Consider the following 20,048-nt stretch of genomic DNA (forward strand, 5'->3'; position numbering starts at 1 on the left):
GATGTATCTTCCAGACTCCCTGATTCTGTTTTTGTCTTGGTCTGACCACCCATGGAATTCTTAATTTGCTTATATTATTTTTTAGCCCCTCCCCTTTCCTTCCCTCCTTCTTTCCCTCTCTTTTCCTTCTCTCCTTCCTTCCCTCCTTCTTCCCTCCCTCTTCCTTTCCTTCCCTTCCTCCGTCGCTCCCTCCTGCTTTGATCACAGTTTACAGTGTTACCAGTGCCTCTCTGTAGTTCTATACTTGTCACCCATCACTACACTCCATTTGGGTCCTTTAGTTCTTGTCCTTTGTTGTTGGTTCTTATTCATGTGTTAGTTTCTTCTAGTGTGCTTATTGGTTTCATTTGTCTGTTCTTTATGCATTTGGAAAATTACTTATAGAAATAACTAAATGCCGTGGGGTGACAATATTTTCCTGCATGCGGCTTTGTGCAACTTCCAGGCACCCACAGTACTCAAAATATGGGACTACTGTGGCCTTTGCCTTCCCAGTCAGGCTGTCATTTATAGGTAGGAGGAGCTTAACTTCTGGGTCATTGCTTTTACTCTACTTGCTTTAATCTCCTGAGTCTAGCAAGCTTGTCAGGGCTGTGAATGCCTCACCTAGGCTTTACACCCTGTGTGCCAGTTTTATACCACACTCCTGTATCTGTTTTTATACTCAATGTAGCTTTATGTAATCATATTCAGTAGGAACATTGGTCTGAATTGTATAGCTTGCCATTATCTGAAGTATAACTGAAACGGACTCTAAGTTTAAGTTTGTGTTAAATATATTCTTTATTATACTTTGGTGTATTGTACATGTCCTGGTTAGTCAAGAGATCTTGTAAATAAGATACTATTTAAATTCTGTGTATATGTGTACATCTGTGCATGTGTGTGTGCAGGTGTCCATGGAGTCTAGAAGAGGGCATTATGTTCCTTTGCGATAGATTTACTGGTGGTTGTGAACTTTGACTTGGGTGCTGGGAACCAAACTCTGATCCTGTGGAAGAGCAGTAGTTGCTCTTGACCACTGAGCCATCTCTCCAGCCCCAGACCCATTGCTTTCAGTATGCAAAGTCGAAAAAATACTTTAAACTAAAAGCTTTTTCTTTCTTCCCAAGGTGCCAATTCACAGTGATAACCTATTAGTAACACTAGGACTTCTGGATATTGTTAGATCCTGTTCTCATCAATTTCTGGAGCACGTGGTAGAAGAAGAAAGCCAACACAACTTTACATATAGTGACCTCCACACATATAAGCCCTGTGTAGCTTTGTATATATATACACAACACAACACACACACACACACACACACACACACCCCTAAAAGAAGAATTGATATGGAAAAGTTTCATCCAAGGTCTTACCAGTAGACAGAGCACAGCTGAACAAAGAGCATGAGACTCCTCAAAAGAACATTTAACTGCTTTACCCTGAAGCAGCTTAGGGTTGAGCCTGAGGTTCTCAGCATGAACCTTCCAAACTGCAAAGTAAAGAGAACAAGTGTGGGAACCAACACAGTAAACACCAGAATAGCACATCTAAGAGCTGCATTCTTAGAATACAGGAAGAGAGAAATACACAGTGATGACAGCATTTCCCAAATGTTAGGTCCTAGAGGCTCAGAGAGTAACTAGCAAGATAAATACCTAACTAAATCTAACTGCACTTTCAAATTACAAAGAAAAAAATCACAGCCAGAGGCTTCTAAAGGAAGCCAGAGGAAAAGACATTTTACATATGAGGGTACTTATGTAAGAATTCTCCTCAAAAATATGCAAGCATGAAGAGAGTACAGTAAAACTTTAGGTATGGAAGAGAAGATTCTGTCTCATTCTGGGCATAAAGTAGGATAGCCTCAAAGAGAGCCTCTACTGGCCACAGTAGCTCAGACCTGTAATCTTAGGACTTCAGAGGCTGAGACGGGAGGTTTGCCGTGAGTCTGAAGCCATCCTGGGCTGTAGAGTTGTATTCTGTCTTAAAGAAAAGAGAAGAAAGATGAAAGAAAAAAAAAAAGTGAAGGGGTTAGGGGGAGGAGAAAGACAGGTTTCAGGTGGGTAACTAGGTTCTGCCTTTATATTCATCTAACTCAAAATGAGGTTCCCAGCAAAGTCTGATGTGTCTGAGTCTTAGTCCCACCCTTGATTGATGGTGGCCCTAAGATGCCATAGGGTGGAGGAGAGGTGGAGGGTTGTGAAGTAGACAGTACTGCCTTCAGCTGAGCAGTGTTCTGGATACTATGAGGTTAGCATGTTTCTGGAGGGGCCTCTCTGACCTGTGCAACTTTCCATGTCTAAACAAAGGTTGGCTTTAAATTTTTGAAAATAAAATAGTAGGTTTTGGTCCCTTGTTTCTGTAAAACTTTCTTTGATCTACCTTTTTAAATATCTAAACTGACCTGCCCCCAGTGCTGTATTAAATATACAAAGTTTATTTATTTTTCTTTTCTTATTCTAAGGTGTGATGACTCTTTGGCTGTCAATTTGACTACATTTGCAGTTAACGAGAATGCGCGTGACTGGATTTATCTGTTGGGAATTTTTCTTAATTAAATTATTTAAAATGGAAAGACCTACTTTTGATCTTTTGAGCTGGGAAGATCCATCTTTAACCTGGATGACACCTCTGCTTGGCAGTCTATCTTAAGGACATGGAAGAAGGAAGCTTTCTCTCTTTGCCTGCTTGCTTTTACTCTTCCTAGAAAGTCCATTCCTTCACTGGCATCAGAGCCTACTTCTCCAGGATTCTGACATATACGATCAGCTGGGACAGCCAGCCTTGTGGACTGAACAACTAGTCGATTCTTGGACCTTCCATTGTAGGCAGCCATCGTTGGACTAGCTGAACCACAGCCTGTAAGCCACTCTAATAAATTCCCTTTATATATGTGTGTGTGTATACATATCACAGACACACACACATATGCATAATGTATGTGTATATATATATACATATATGCATATATTACACATATGTGTATATGTGCATATATTCCATATATTCATATATTATCCCACAAATATATATGTGTATATATATGTATGTATAAAACCCTATTATATATAAACTCAAAAGTTCTGTTCCTCTAGAGAAACTTGACTAATTAATACAGAAGGGCACAGACTTTCAGTTTTGGAGGTCTTGTATTACATTTTAAAAATCAACTATTTGGAGAAGTTTTGCTATGACATGTAGCTTAAAACTGTACTTTGAAAACTATCAGAGAATTATATTTTGTTTGTTAGCCATGTTACATCCTAGGAAGGCAGAAAAGTGGTATATCAGTCAAGGAAGCTGTAACTGAGTGAACTAATAAATGTATAGAGTACTTAACACTAGTGAAGAGCTGTCAAGACATCAGGAAAAGGATCTGGAAGCAGGGAGGGGTAGGTTGTATTCCAGAGCATGTCTGAAGCCTGGCTGTGCGCCATGCTGGGGAGCAGAAAAAAGGGAGGCCTGAGAGTGGTGCCTGGAGACTCCAACAAAGAGCTGGTGGGTTATGTTGTGTGTTGTGTTGTCTCCCCTCCCCCTGGCTGAGCTGTGAAAAAGAAAAGGAGTGTTAGGTGTGTACTGGGTGTGATGGACACTGACAACAGTTGTTTGTGTTTACAGGAAACGATTTGTAGAGGAGCATAAGACCTGTAGATACTTGTGACAGTCCAGGAGGGAGGCAGAAGGAATTCAGGAAGTTCTACATCATTTTATGGGTAGGGTTTTATAGATGGTTCTGATGAGGACAGTGAGAAAAGGGGAGGCACCAGGTGTAAGTGTTCCACTCTGAGGAGAAAGGTATCCTGGCAGTTGGGAGCCAATTAATACCTCAAAGTCACACTGCACAACAAACCTTAGAAAAGAGAGTGGCTTCCTCTGCTTGGGTTGAGAAGCAGCAAAGACCTGACCTGGAGTCAGACTTTATATAGGGTTTTTTGGGAGTAGGGGGGAGATGAAGCTTTCCAGGATGGCCTGGGATTGGTGGGATTCTGTGGCCTGATCTTGGGCTATTTTCTTCCTTTGTAGAGTGGAGCTTGGCCACCAGAGTCTTAAGGGGCTGGAAGTGGCTGTTACAGCCATTAGAGCACTCTGGCTGGTGGGGGTGGAGGGTGAGGGGGTAGGGGATGGGGGGTGAGAGGTGGCTGTGGCAGGTCTTGGCCACTGAGGCCTGGAGGGGTTTGCACCAGGTCCATAATGCAGACCTATGGTTTCTAAGTGTCATTTTGGCAGTGTGCATGTAGGTCTTGTGTTAGTCAGCTTCCTGTTGGTTCCCACTTTGGTTGAGTCCTTAGAACTACAAATCCCCATGCTTAGCTGTCACCTCCAGTTTCTTTGGCTGTCCTGCTTAGGAGAAGGCCACCTTCCTTTGAGGCTTTTACCTTCATCATCTTTGGCTGCCCTGCTCAGGAGAAGGCCATCTTTCTTTGAGGGTTGGAACCTAGTAGAAGTAATGTTTTACCTTACTCATTGTGCTGAGTGCAGTCCCTTGAAGTGAGATCTCTGCATGCTGTCCTGTTCCAGGGAAGCTCAGGGGTTTGAGAGAAACTGCCCTTCTCTTCAAAAGTACAAAGCACTGGATTGAAGGTGCCCCTGGACACCAGGAGCCTAGCTCTTCCACTCCTGAAGAGGTAAACTCCTTTTGTGCCTTACATTTACTTCAGGGGCAAGAAGTCAGGCTTAGCAGATTTATTTTCTGTCCTTTATCCACCACCTAGTAAATGTGATATGTCATGGTCTATGAAAATATGGCTTCTTGTGAATGGACTTTTATATGTAAATCAGTGCTTTAAAATTTTACTTTTTACCCTTTATTTGTTTGTGTGTATGTGATGTGTGTGTAGATAGATGTGCCCATATGTGTGGGTGCATACACCTCTGTGTGCATGTGGAGACCAGATGTTGACATTCAATGTCTTTCTTTTTGTTAACTTTTTGAGACAGGATCTTTCACTGAGCCTGGTGCATACCCACTGGGTAGGTTTTGCCCAGTGAGCAGTAAGGACTGTGTGGAGTTAAAGCTGTGTCCCAGGAGGCTTCTCCTCAGACTTCACAGCTCACACTACCCACAAAGCAGCTCCAGGCTCCTGGAGCAGTGTCTAATTAAGCAGATTGCTTAGTGTGATGTGTGAGGAAGACATTACTTTTTTCTCTGAGATATGAAGAGGAACTGGGCAGAAAATTCCTTAGATAGTAATGCATGGAGTTCTTTTATGCCTAAATGAGAAGCCAGACATACATATAAACATCAGTATATCAGAAGCATTTCTCAGGAACAGACTGTAGGTTAATACCCATGGGTATTTCTGATTTCTCATCATTAGAATACAAAAAGGAGCTTCACATTCAGGACATTTAAAAATAGCTCAATCATAAGGAGATATAAAGTATTATCAGCTGTGCTTTTTGTCCACAGTTAGTGAGTTCCTGTGGAAGTGTAATGACTTTTGGTAACAACATTACTCATGATAAAAGTTCAGATGTTAAAATTGGAGCTACAGCTGGATGACATATTTAAAATGACTCAGAGAGGACTCCAGGATCTCCAGCAGGCTGTTTTCATCCCTCATAATCTGCCTTCACTTTTGGTGGGTTATGAACGTGCTGATAGAAAAGCCTGTCCTGAGTCTCCATCTGTTCCCTCTCTGAAGACCTGATGTGTGCTCACCATTTCCTGTGCTGCTTGGCAGGCTCCTGTTCTCAGAGATGGCTCGGGAGTCTGCAGACCTTGCTTCTGACTGTCAGTTTTGGCTGCAGAAGCTTTCTGCATGGGAACAGGCCTCTTCTGAGGAAACCCAGCAGGACACTTGTCTTCACCTGTCCCGGTTCCAGGAGTTCCTGAGGCAGATGTATGAAATCTTGAAGGAGATGGTAAGTATCCTATGACATTCAGGACTCCAACATTCAAGAATGCTATTTAGAGTCAAGGACTTGTGATGCACTGAACTGAATTTATTGATATGTGCTGCAGACAAGGGCTGTTTTTGTACCTTCTGTCCTTTTCTTCTTACCTATTTGAGGCTGCTGGCCAAGAAAATTAATAAATCTATTCATTCTTGCAGTGTTTGGAATTGAACCCAGGGCCCCAGGGCCTTCAGCATGTCAGGCAAGCCTTCTATCACAAAATTGTATGCTAAACCTAAGCAAATCATTTTTAGGTTACAGGGCTTTGATGTCTACTGTAAGTAGTAAATGGGTTTGTCCTTTATGCTTTCTAGGAGTTCTAGACTGTTTGCCTTTTCCTCAGCTCTGCTTTTAGTTGGTTCCCCTGAGAGACAGTAAAATCCTGTTACTGTCTATATCTCTCTATTAAGATCTCTTCTAATAAACATTTTAAGAGATCCTTTCAAATAATAAATTTTTGAGTGTCTTCATTTATGTAATTTATTGTTTATACTCCCATTTATCTGCATATTGACATAAATTGCTTACAGCTTTGGCCCACCTAGAACTCACTCTGTAGATCAGGCTAGCCTCACACTCAGAGAGCCTCAGAGATCTACCTACTTGTGCCTCCCAAGCTCTGGGATTTAAAGGTGGGAGCCATGGTTTTATGTTATAGACATATTAATTAATGGTTCATATATTTTTTAAATTTGAAAATGAGAGTCTAATTGTTATTTCACATAAGTACTCTCATGTAATACTTTTTGTCTGTTCATCAAAGAAGCAAATTAGAAATTTGAAGAACAAATTTCTGTAGGTTATTCTGTAGCTAATGAGTTCATATGTCCTTAAAAATTAAAAGGCAAAGCTATGTGAATAAGTACTTGGTACTGATTTTTGATTTTTTTTTTAGTAAAATTTATGTAACTTGACCATAATATGGTCTCAAAAAGTCTAGGACCAGCCCCTGGTGCTGGGACCACATGAGGAACTTCCTGCTGCAGCATCTGAGGCACAAAGGTCTTTTTGCCTCCAGATCACTAAGGAAACCAGGAATGCTAAACTTGCAGGGGCCTCTCTTTAATTGTGGAGATAAAATACCTTGTTTTCCTGCCCAGAAAGCTGAGAGTGGATATTGTTAGTGACCTCGTGACCTTTTTTGCTATTTGTGGTGGCAGACCTCACCCAAAGCCTCCAGAATGTTTACTCTAGGCTCTTCCTCCTTAGCTCCCAGTTAATAGAACCATCTTTAGGAAGGGTGTCCCATGGACTGTGTAGCCTGTTGTCCTCTTACTATCTCAGAGACCACACTAGGTTTGGGGCCCTTTAGTTGTAGAACCCCCTCTTATGGTCACATAACTTGTAACGGAGTTTCTAAGGAGTCACAGCCTAAGCTGTATTGTGTACCAGGAACAGTTGTTTCCTAGAAACCTAGAGTGTGAATGATGTTGCCTGGGAACTTTTCCCCAAATTGTTGTGTATTTTAAATATACTGACGATGAACCTCCTGGTATCAGCCTGTCCAAGTCTGATCCAGGTTGATGAAGTCAATCTGAACCAAGTTCTCATTGTCATCTCTTTGAGGCTCACTTCCCTGCCTGGATATCTGTTTTGGCTTCCCCACACATAAGCTCACTATTGTCTTGCTTTTGAACTTTATAGAAGGTAGAAACGTGGTGAAAGATCTAGACGTGTACCAAAACTGTGCTTTTATTTTAAGCTATTTTCTATTTGGTTGATAGTTTTGTCATCTCAGAGATTGGGCTGTTGTAAATGAAGTATAAAATCATTTAGCATGTTACAATCACTGCTGTAACTCAGGAAGACACACATCTTAGTGCTTCAGCCACTGTCCTTCCTTTACAAGTTACAGAGTTCTTATCCTGTTAAATCTTCGAAAAGCTGAGTGATAAGGGGCCTTTCTTATACTCAATAAAATTTATAGTGCAAAGAGGTGGTGTTTCCATAAGAGGCAGGGTTACATGGTTACTAATCACCCGTATTGCTTTTATTCTTCTCCAGTGTATGTTGGGTTTAAATGAAATAGTCTTTCCAGGGCTGGGCAATCCCAGCACCTAGCAGGCAGAAGCGGCAGATTTCAGTGAGTTTAAAACTAGCATGCGAGTTCCAAGACAGAACTATATAGATAGACCCTGTAAAACAACAGCAACAATGAAATAGTCTTTTCTGACTTTTAAGTTTGAGCAAAATACAATCAACTTTCTGATAAAATTGAAATGACCTAATTATGTCATACAGAGTTCTTAAGGATAAAGTATAACTTCCTTTGAGTTTCTTAACCTAGAGCTGTCTTCTAATCTCTTCCCCTACACTTTCTAAAATAGGACACATAGGAGCACTCAGGCTCTCTGAGGAATCGTGTTGCTCAGTTGAATTTCATAGCACTCTTTAATTATCAAAACATGTGGTTGTTGTTTTCATAGGATTCTGATGCAATCCTGGAAAGGTTCCCCACAATTGGTCAACTGTTGGCAAAAACTTGTTGGAATCCTTTCATCTTAGCATATGGTAAGAGTCTCAACACACAAACACCTAATGAGTTTTGCTGTCAGTACTTCTAATGAAGCACAGGGATGTAAATTGTAACCTTTTCCATGTTTCCACGGGCAGCTCACTGAGTGTGTGCATCTTCCTGTGCTCCTGTGTGTTACAGGTAAGCATACACACAAGCACAGAGGCTGATACATGTGGGCCTGTAGGAAAGAAAGCAAGGCTTCTTACCGTGGCAAGGAAACACCTCAGGATTTAAACACCAGTGTTTGTCTGTAGGCACTCTCATTACTTTACCTCATTTTAAACTCTCCATAATTAAGCTTGATACTAAAGATACCCAGTTAATTGTTTGCCGTTCCATGTTAACTCAGGTACTGTTGCCCGTACTGTGAGTATACATCTTGATGGAGAGACTCATTTGGTTAGGGTGAGAAGCAAGGGTGAGAGGGTAGAGGAAGGACCTGGAGATGAAGGTGAAAGCACCTTCCTCAGTGACACTGCTCTGGTAAACTTTTATACTGCCTTTCTTGTAGCCTGGGGCTTTGGCTTTCATTGCCAGCAGATTCAGTCTAAGAATTAGAGCTTCCCGTCCTCACTGTGAACATCTATTCTTGTAACAATAACCAGTCTTTGTCATCTCAGAAAATTGCTGTTTTATGCTCTTAAACTGGGGATTAAAGTGTAAAGAATTTTATCGGGAATTTCAGTTCAGGATACAAAAAGTGAGCTATTAGGCAGTGGATACTTGTTGGCACAGTTCTGTTTCCTTTCACTCGTTTTTTAGAATGCAAACGTGTGCCAAGATCAGATGATGGATCCTATCTGATCTTAGACAATTTACTATATCACCCAAGTGCCCTGCACCCTGTGGGATCCCCAGTCTCAATCTCGAGGTCTCTGGGGAGGATGATCCTGAATACCAGCCCCTCTATGGAGTGCTAGTGGCACTGGCACTTTGGTGACCAGCAGCGGTGTACTTATGTCTGTGAACCGTCACAGTGAGCTGTGCTGTTCATGAGCCTGTGGTACATGTCTGCATCATTCTGAGCAAAGACTGGGAGAATGTCCCTAGATCTTTGTTTCTTCCTTATGAGAGAAAACTGATACACTTGTTGAACTAAGTGTGTAGAATCCCTCAGTACCCTGGAGAAGCTGCCCATCTGTTGATTTTTTGAAGTTTAAGTTCCATAAACTACCATTTCCCTCCCCTTTTTAAAATTACTTCCTAGTACATCACATTCTTCTTTACTCCATAGTAAAGCATATTGGAATGTCTGTTACTTGTGGTTTAGTATTTATACCAGGTCAAGTACAACAGTCACATTTTTACTCTGAGGTATTGGTTCAGCCTGAAGAATTCTTTGAAAGTTATGAGTCTGGAAATTAATGTGTGTTAGGCAAGACAGTACCTCCTGGTACTTTATTTAAGCTGATGGGGGAAAAAAATGAATGTCCCTCAGAATGGCCTGGTGAGTTTATTCAGATTTATTAATATCTGAGAAAGCATAAGCTTAATGTTTGCGTTTAAAGCCCTAAAAATTATGAAGGGATGGGTGCTCTCAGTGAGTGTAGAGATCTCTGTATTTGGTCCTGTCCGGTGCCTTTCATAACGAAGCCATTGGACATACTGTTAGCTTACAGGAGGCTACAAGGTGAGCTCTGAATGTCTTTGAGAATACTGCAGGGGCTTGATATGTCTACCTCCCCTCTCTTCCACCACAGGGTCTGCATTGCTGTGGCTAGCCTGTATGCTAACAGCTTCAGTTTCTAAGGTTAATTTTTTTTTTTTTTTTTTTTTTTTTTTTTCTGATTTTGCTCTGTGTCTCTACCTGGAACAGATTTGGCTACCAGAAACAGAGACAGATAGTAGTTATTTTGCCTCAAAGAGATTGAAATTACTGATGTTTAAAATGTGAAATTAGAAACATATTGAAGAGCCCAGCACTTTCAGCTCTTTCCATCCTTCTTGTTTGGCTTTAAAAACTGCCTCTGTTGCAGAAAAAGAGTTGACCACACAAGAACTGGACAGTGAGCTGAACGCACAAGTAGAAAAGCCTCTGCCGAGCTTGTTGCTTGAGGTTTTCCTAAGCATGTTCTTAAGGGATTTTTTTCCTATTTGATAAAGTCTATTCATTTTAGTTTTATTTTCTGCAGATGAAAGCCAAAAAATTGTAATATGGTGCTTATGTTGTCTGATGACTAAAGAACCACGGTCTTCTACAGAGTCAGGACGTAACTCATGGATCCGGGTAAGAGAGTAAAGTTCCATCTGCTGGCTCTGCTCTGACTTCAGTTGGTGATTTTAAGGCACCTTCAGCCACACACACACTTCTTTCCCCTTTATTGGCTCAATTCTGTCATGTTTTAAGGCAGTGGTTGTCAACCTGTGAGTTGTGACTGCTTGGGGGTTGAACACAGGGGTCACATATCTGATATCATGAATATTGGATATTCACATTATGATTCTTTTTATTTTTTTAAATTTATTTTTTATTGGATATTTTATTTACATTCTAGATGCCATCCCCTTTCCCCATTTCCCCTCCCTAGAAAACCCCTATTCCATGCCCCCTTTTCCTTTTTGCTTTTATACAATTTTTTAAAAATGTTAATCAAAGGCTTTATAAGTTTGGTAATGCACAATCAGAAGTGTAACCCAATACCCAACCTAGATATATCAACTGACTGGTGGAGACACGTGAACATCTGCCTCCATGTCCCCTCCTCTTTCTCTCTCTTTCTCTCTCTTTCTCTCTCTCATCACCTAGCTTCTCCTCTCCTTCTTCTCCTCTCCTTACTCCTTCTCTTCCTCTCCGTACTCCTTCCCCCTTAGCTCCTCCTACATATCACCCTTCCTGTTAAAATAACACTTTTCTCTCAAAATACAATTAGAGCATAATTATACCAATTTGTACCAGTGAGGTACAAGATAGTCCTAATACCCAGCACATTATGATTCTTAACAGTAGCGAAATTATAGTTACAAATTAGCAGTGAAATCATTTTATGGTTGGGGTCAGCATAACTTGAACTGTGTTAAAGGGTTGCAGTGTCAGTAAGGTTGATAACCTCTGGCTTAACAGGTTGTCTTTTACTGTTAGGTTTTTGCTGGATGTTGAAGCTGTTTAGACTTCGGGTTTGCTTGGTTATAAATTCCTGCAGCACTGCTCCTTAGGATGAACCTCCCAGTGCTCACACCACTGCATGCTGGGTGGTTTTGAAAAATACTTGGTAATGACTAAAAGAATGTACTGGGTTTTCTGCCAGCTATTGCTGGAAGCACTGTTTTACCCTGTAAGCCTAGTTTAAGTCCTTACATAATTTTTCTCCAAGAATCGCTGTTTCTCAGAGTCTCTTTTGTGGTAAGCATGAGTTTAGAATGGAGAGGCTGGAGAGATGGCTCAGTAGTTGACAGCAATGTCTCCTCCTATAGAGGACCCAGGTTCAATTTCTAGCCCCCTCATTGGCAGCTCACAACTTTAGTACCAGGGGATCCATGACATCAGGCATGTATGAGGTGCACATATATGTGCATGTAGGCAAAATACTCATACACATAAAATAAGTAAATCTTTAAAAAACAAACAAACAAACAAACAAAAAAACCCCAAAAACAATAAACCCAAAACTAATATCCACTGTATTAAAGGGTTGCAGTATTAGGAAGGTTGAAAACCTCTGGTTTAACAGGTTGCCAAAAATAGGAGCCTAACCCTATTTTTGTGTCTCAAAGTTGATGCCTAGACCACTGCTACTCATGCTTTCAAAATCATTCATTACGGCAGCCACCCAGAGAGCTGATTGGTTCCTGGTTTTCTCCCACATTTGTTTCTTCTGAAATGACCGGCAAAAGTTGGAGACATGATCTGGCTGGCTACTTTTGATGCTTTCTAGGTGCCCGGCTAGGTGCCACAGCCTGAGGGCTTGCTGATGCAGTGTCATCAGGCTCACTAATTGTGAGCCATTCATGGCTGTGAAACTGCCCAGGTAGATTGATTGGTATGTAGGGTTTGGTTCATTGATGGTAGATTGGTATGTAGGGTTTGGTCCACTGATGGTGGGTGATACATCACTTCCACTCTTTAGGTGTCCTTTATTTATTTTAGACAAAATTAGTAATGGTGATAATAAATACAGTATTGTACTTTCTGTTAAATTGGAAGAAGAGAAGGTACACAAGGAATTAAAAGGATTGGGCAAGGGAAGGAATGAGTACAGAATTTGAAGAAAAATTCATGTAAGGGACTGAAGAAAGGAACTGATTAATTGAGTTAGAGAAGAAAAGCTATAGAAATAGAACAATACCTAGCCTTTAATAAAATAATGTGTTGTCTTTAATTTTTTGATCATTGTGTTTTATAGAATGTTTGCTATTTTAAGAACAATTACTTAGTATTCAAGTTTGTATTGGATAGATCACTAAGTCCCAAAGTAGCCCATGTAGTAAATTGTCTCTGGAATGACTGGAATAACTTTGCACATTTAATATATGACTTTATTAGTCCATTTTAAAATTTCTAGCCTTATATTTTATTTTGTAGTCTTCATTGTTTAATGTCTGGATAAGTGAGTACTGAAAGGTACTTAAATTAACACTAATGCAGGAAGGTAAAATTCAAACAATTCCTCCCACTGGGGACCTAAGACTAGTGACCACACCACTCTAAAGTAGTGCATAGCTGTCAGTGGAGTGTTGTTGGTAGGTATGATAATGGCCCAGAGGAGGATACTTGTTTAGACTGGGGGGGCTAGAGACATTTCCTGAGGAAGGTGGCAAACTAGATGTGTTGTGAGGTTGGCTGTGAGTGTAAGGAATAACCAGGAGTGTCACCATACAGAATGTGCAAAGCATGGTAGGAGAAAGCGGACACAGCAAACTGCTGGTGCTTGCAGGTACCTGCAGCTTGGTTTTCCTGGAGGGTGTGCTAACCATGAAGCTGGAAAGGCAAGCAAACACCAGCAGTTTGTGATTACAGGACACAAAATAGGTGAAATTAACTTGAGAAGGTTATTATCAATCCAAAATACCATCATTTCAACACAAAGTTACTATGGAATTTTTCGGATTGTTTTTCAATATTCTTTATACTGTATCTTGAACACATACATTTACATATTTTAATTCTGACACTAAATTTTAGTTGGAAATTATCAATCTTTGTTTATATTTCACAAAATGTATAATAGGAAAAACTATGTTCATATATCTAAGTTATTTAAAAAGCTTTTTATAATCATCAGGTAACAGTTTACAGTTTTTATTAAAGTGAGTGCACCTGAATGTCTCGTGCTCAACCATGGTGTTGTTGCATGCCCTACTGCATGCCTTACTGCATGCCCTGCTGCCGGCCCTGCTGCAGGACCTGCTTAGCAGCTGGAGGAGTGAGATAGGCTGCACTGTTGTGCTTGGGGTGGCCTCTTGTATATTTTCAGTTTATTTGTTTTATGGTTGTGTTGACTTCCCATGTAAGTAGAACGTTGACTGATTTGGCTTAGTTCTTGTTTCTCACAGTCCTCCCCTTATTCCACTCTGCTTCTTCTTTTTCTGTCATCAGCCTGAAGTAAAGGGAGCTTTTATGTTCACATATTACAGATATATTTTGCTAAGAGAGGTTCACTGAAGTTTTGTCTGAGTTGCCCAGTTATCGTGCCTTGATACATTTAGGAATACCCTGAGAAGTAGGTTGAAATATTGAAGTCTGTTGTGGAGCTGCTTCCTAGTGTGGAGCCATGGTTGAAGTGTGTGGATGTTTGCACTGTGTGTGGCTGCACAGGCTCTACATCCCAGACTACATGGATCTTTCTGGAGGGGGTTGCCATGCCCCCAGAAGCAAGGCATTGTGAGCTGGTAACTGTCATTGGTGTGCATGTCCCAACAGATTGCTGTACTGTGTCATAGTTTGACTGTTGTGTCTACCAGATCTAGTTCTGTTTAATAGTGACAGCATTGGAGTTTTGTAAAATGAGCATCATGGCAAAGAACCAGATGGATTTAAGCTCATAAATCTTGGTTTCCATGTCTTTGAAAGCTTTGTGGTTTAAGTGGCCCTTTACTCTGTGTTAGATGCAAGAAGTACTTATAAAATGTGGCTCTCACAAGGCTGTTACGATTCTGCTAATCTACAGAATCACCCAGATGAGTTCTTTTTCTGGGAACCAGAACTGTGTTCATTGTGGTTCTCATGTGTATTGCAACCCTCATTTGTGTATTACAAAGGTAACAAATATCCTATGACTGTTTACATAAGATGTGTGTAAAAGACCATGACCAAGTCAACATATAGAAGTATGGGTTAATTTGAACTTAAGGTCCCAGGAAGACAAGAGAACCATTACAGAGTAGAGGACAATGGCAGCTGGCAGGCATGACAGCTGGAGCTATATCTTACATTGCTAACAGGAAGCAGAGAGAACAGGAAGCAGTGTTCTGGCAAGGCTGAGTCTCAAGATCACACCTCCTCTACTGGGACTAAGTGTTTTAAATGCCTTCCATTCCCCTCCCATCCCTTTTCCCACCCAGTTCCTTCCCTGCATTTACCTCCTATGACTATTTTATAACCCCTTTTAAGTGAGAGTAAAGCATCCTCACTTGGGCCTTCCTTCTTGTTTAGCTTCTTTGGGTCTGCGGAGTGTCCTGTGGCTATCCTGTATTTTATGGCTGATACTCACTTATAAGTGAGTACATACCATGCATGTCCTTTTGGGTCTGGGTATCTCACTCTGGATGATATTCTCAAGTTCCATCCATTTGCCTGCAAAATTCATGATGATTTTTGTTTTTAATAGCTGAATAGTACATTGTGTAGATGTACCACATTTTCTTTATTCATTCTTCACTGAGAGACATCTAGGTTGTTTCCAGTTTCTAGCTATTATGAATAAAGCTCCACTATGAATATAGTGGAGTATGTGTCTTTGTGGGATGGTGGAGCATCTTTTTGTATATGCCCAGGAGTAGTATAGCTGGGTCTTGAGCTAGAACTTTTCCTTCTTTTCTGAGAAACTGCCAAATTGATTTCCAAAGTGGTTGTACAAGTTTCCACTTCCATCAGCAATGGAGGAGTGTTCCCTTGGCTCCACATCCTCACCAGCATGTGCTAGCACTTGAGTTTTTGATTCTTGCCATTCTGAGAGGCGTAGAATGGAATCTCAGGGTTGTTTTGATTTGCATTTCCTTGATGACTAAGGCCTTTGAACATTTCTCTAAGTGCTTCTCAGCCATTTGAGATTCCTCTGTTTAGCTCTGTACCTCATTTTAAAATTGAGTTGTTTGGGTTGTTGGTGTCTAACTTCTTGAGTTATTTATAAATTTTGGATATTAGTCCTCTGTCAGATGTAGGGTTAGTGAAGATCATTTCCCAATATGTAGGCTGTCGGTTTTTTTTTTTTTTTTTTTTTTTGACAGTGTCCTTTGCCTTACAGAAGCTTTCCAATTTCATGAGGTTCCATTTATCAGTTGTTGATCTTAGAGCCTGAGCCTTTGATGTTCTGTTCAGGTTGTTGTCTCCTATACTAGTGAATTCAAAGCTATTCCCCACTTTCTATTCTATTAGATTTAGAGTATCTGGTTTTACATTGAGGTTTTTGATCCACTTAGACTTTAGTTTTGAGCATTGTGGTAAATATAGATCTATTTTCATTCTTCTACATGTAGGCATCCAGTTAGACCAGCACCATTTGTTGAAGATGCTTTATTTTTTTTTCCCATTGTATGGTTTTGCCACCATTGTCAAAAATCAAGTGTTCATAGGTGTGTGGGTTTATTTCAGGGTCTTTGATTTGATTTAAGTTATCAACCTGTCTGTTTCTATATCAATACTATGCAGTTTTTAGTACTGTTGCTCTGCAGTATAGTTTGAGGTCGGGGATGACTTCTGGAAATTCTTTTATTGTTCAAGATTACTTTAGCTATCCTGGGTTTTTTGCTATTTCATATGAAGTTGAGAATTGCTCTGTCAAGATCTGTAAAGAATTGTGTTGGATTTTTGATGGGAATTGCATTGAATCTGTAGATTGCTTTTGGTAAGATTTCCGTTTTCACTATGTTAGTCCTACCGATCTACGAGCATGGGAGATCTTTCTATCTTCTGATACCTTCCTCAGTTTCCTTCTTCAGCAACTTGAAGTTCTTGCCATATAGGTCTTTTACTTGCTTGGTTAGAGTTACGACAAGATATTTTATATTATTTGTGACTATTTAAAAAAGTGCTATTTTCCTAATTTCTTCCTCAACCTATTATTTGTATAAAGGAGGGCTACTAATTTTTTTGAGTTAATTTTATATCAAACCACTTTGTTTAAGGTGTTTATCAGCTGTAGGAGTTCTCTGGTAGAATTTTTGGGGCTGCTTATATATACCATCATATCATCTGCAAATAGGAATACTTTGGTTTCTTCCTTTCCAATATGTATCCCCTTGATTTCCTTTAGTTGTCTTATTGCTCCAGCTAGAACTTCAAATACTGTGTTGGATAGGAAGAGAGTGAGCAGCCTTGTCTTTTCCCTAAAATTAGTGGAATTGCTTTAGTTTGTCTCCATTTGGTTTGATGTTGGCTATTAGCTTTCTGTATATTGCTTTTATTGTGTTTAGGTATGCAGATAGGCACCACTTTTAAGTGTGCAGTTTGGCACTTCTGGCCTACATATGCACCGCATACGGGCTGCAGACAGATACTACAGTACCTCTGTCCTCCCCAGGGTTCCCAACTGCCCCTGTATTCAGTCAGCTCCAGCCTTGGGGGACTACTCTCTGCTTGCTCTCTCCACAGATTAACTTTTCTATAAATTTCACAACAGAATTACACAGTATACACACTTGTTTATGGCTTCTTTCATTTAGCATAAGGTTTATTCATGTTCCAGTTTACAGGATTATTTCTTATTGTTCAGAGATACTCAATTGAACTGATAAGCCAATTTTCTTATCCATTGATTTGTTGATCATTACTTGGATTTCTTGACTCTGATTTTTGCCTTTTATACATAAGTTTTTATGAACATCCTTCCTTTGAAATTTCTGCAGTCATATATTTTATTTAATTATTGATAATTTTTCAGGACTGTAATTGCTGTGTTGTGTCATCATATATGCTTAATATCACAAGCAGCTGCTAACTGGTTTGCAGCTTTGGCAGCAATGCATGGGGACTCTGGTGGCTTTATTTGTTGCACAGCACCTAGAATTGTTGGTCTTTGTTAGTCATTCTAATGCTTGTTGGGTTTCTGCTTTAATTTTGGTACCAATTTTTCTGTTTATTTGACATTGACTATCTCTTCATAATCTGTCTTTTGTGAGTGTATTTTGGAGAATTTAATCCATTTGAAAATAGAACATGAGCTTAGCAAGGCACAGGAGTGCTTTTCAGGTACTGCTGCTTTACAAGATCTATGTTCAGAATAAAACCTGGTTAGTGGTCTGGCTTTTTCTTTCTTAGTGATGTCATAGGAGTACCTAAGCTAAACCAGCCACAGAGGTTCACAGTTCTGGCCATGTGTCAGACCACCTTGCTACTTTATGGTTAGACATATGTGCTGCTGTTTACCAGTGGCAGGCTGTTGTGACTGTTACTCCTGAAGATGAAGTTCTCCTGTGAGTGCTGAACCATTTACATGATCATTTCCTAGCCCTAGAAGGGTTTCCTGGTGCCCAGGAACAGGTTATTATTTGTTGAAGAAACATCTGTCTCCACATCGACTCTAGAACTTTCTTCTGTCTAGCTGCCTGTGTTCTCAAGTTCCAGCTGTTCAGCTTAGCAAACTGCATTATTGGTCTGTGTATCTTGGAAAGATTCTTGTGCTCTATTTGTATGTCTCTCCCTGCTCCCTGGTTCATAGGGTACTTCCAAACAGAAATCAGTTAAACCATAAGATTTGAGAGATCACAATCTGGTGCCACCTGCTGCCCAGCCCCCCTCCCCCCCCAATTCCTGAAATCCCCAAATTTGTTAGGTTTCAAAGTCCTGAAGAAAGGAACACTTTACATACCTTTAAAACAAAGCCTTTTGAACAAATTAGTAAGACTTGAAGATATTTCCAAGTTGATTTTAGAGGTTAATATAGAAATACTAATATAGAAATACTTGACCTCAGTAAAAACATTTTCAGCTCATGAAGCCCCATTGTAACCTGTCCTCCCAGTGAGCAGATCAAAGAAGCTTACAGCATGTATAAACTATCTCAAGTATGATGCCACAGTTGGCATTTGTGAAGATGTTTAGCTGAAAGGAATATTGGATCTGAAGAATCCACCTTCTGAGAGAGGGTTTAGGGATGTCTTGCAGAGGCACTCTGTAAAAGTAACTTTTATTCACCTGATGTAAATTGTTGTCTCAGAGGCTTGCTACCTCCGTCTGCTAACTTAGGCCTAGTCCCAGAAACTTCTAGCCTCCGTACAATCTTATTTAGGCCTAGAATATTTTCAGCTTCCCAGACTTACTGCTAAGTAAGCTCACCCTTTCTATCTCTTCCCCCCCCCCCCCCCCCCCCCGCAGCAAATAATACAATCTTGGGTTCACAGTGAGATCAAATGTCCTGCAACAGCACTCTGCTATTGAAAGTGCTTTGGTTCAAATTCCGGTCTGCCATGTTACCTTGTTCAAGTTCCATGCTTTTCAAACTTGTGATCTTCCATCTTCAGTAGAACTAATATTATGTTCTCATAGGGCTATTAGAAAGATAATGATTAGAACTATACCATGGGTATTTGTGTGCTTACAAGTGACTCTGCACATGGTGAGCGTAAGTATTCACTGTGCCATTGTTGTGGCCTTGATAAGGTTAGGGTTCAAAAGAAACTTAGCCATTTTAATGGGAACATTTCTTGCTTTTTGGGGTTCAAGTATATGTTTTGCAGCTTATAAAATAACAATGTGAACCTGCTCTCAATGCTAGGAAGATGTCATTAGTGACATGTCCTGTAACTTCCTGGCTACTGCACTCTCTGTTGAAGTTATGGTTTTTCTTTATTGTTGCCTTGTTTTAAAAATTGATTGACATATGCTAGTGTACAGAGTAGCAGATTTTATTATGTTTTATGTGTATTTGATGTGCATGCTTATATTTGCCTATGTTGTCAGCCTTTCTTAAAAATAGTATTACCACAGATTGGTTTTATCATAGTAGTGTATAATCTATTTGTTTTATCTTTTAAGGATTCTATGTAGGTTACCATTTGAAGATCATAACTTCAGAACTCACCACAATCATGTGTTTGATAGTTATAAAAATAGTGAAGGGTAACTCTTTGAGAAGCAATACCTGTGCTTCTTGAGTGGCTTTCTCTTAACTCCAGTGCTTAAAATGTATGTTAAAAAACATCCTTCAATAAAACAAGTGACTGGTGGAGGGGCAGATTGGGGAAGAACAAGGAAAAAGGATGACTCCTAGGTGTTAAATTGAGATTCTATTTACAGAAATAGGGACATTCCCAACAGGCAGGGTGGCATAATTTTGTTGTGTTGTAATTTATATTCAGACTTATAAAATCAGGCTTTCATTTTTAGACCAGTTTTAGGTTTGCAGAAAAATTGAGTAGAACATACAAAGATTTTCTGTGTTCTTGTGTCCTACCTGTACACCAACACATACAGAGTCTCTGCTGTGATTCGGCATGCTCTGCAGATTAGCATGTCAGTTACAGTTGATGAACCAGCATCATCATGTCATCA

At 40.1% G+C, this 20,048-nt stretch overlaps 1 protein-coding gene across 18 annotated transcripts in view; it reads left to right on the top strand.

The window, feature by feature from the left end:
* The window catches only part of Fancc (FA complementation group C), a 124,240-nt gene that overhangs the window by 28,405 nt on the left and 75,787 nt on the right, over window positions 1-20,048 (top strand). For 11 of the 18 annotated variants that reach the window (XM_076938863.1, XM_076938860.1, XM_034510996.2 and 8 more), the window contains exons 2-6: window positions 2,453-2,849; window positions 4,507-4,613; window positions 5,673-5,853; window positions 8,313-8,397; window positions 10,537-10,631. In XM_076938863.1, the coding sequence (XP_076794978.1) occupies window positions 5,689-5,853; window positions 8,313-8,397; window positions 10,537-10,631 (345 nt within the window). In that variant the 5' untranslated portion in view covers window positions 2,453-2,849; window positions 4,507-4,613; window positions 5,673-5,688. Of the gene's footprint in view, window positions 1-2,452; window positions 2,850-3,682; window positions 3,702-4,506; window positions 4,614-5,672; window positions 5,854-8,312; window positions 8,398-8,499; window positions 8,543-10,536; window positions 10,632-20,048 lie in introns of those variants that run through there. The other 7 variants (XM_076938871.1, XM_076938872.1, XM_076938873.1 and 4 more) reach the window with 5 other exon arrangements.

The sequence above is a fragment of the Arvicanthis niloticus genome, chromosome 8 (assembly GCF_011762505.2).
Source record: "Arvicanthis niloticus isolate mArvNil1 chromosome 8, mArvNil1.pat.X, whole genome shotgun sequence".
Classification (NCBI taxonomy): Eukaryota; Metazoa; Chordata; class Mammalia; order Rodentia; family Muridae; genus Arvicanthis; species Arvicanthis niloticus.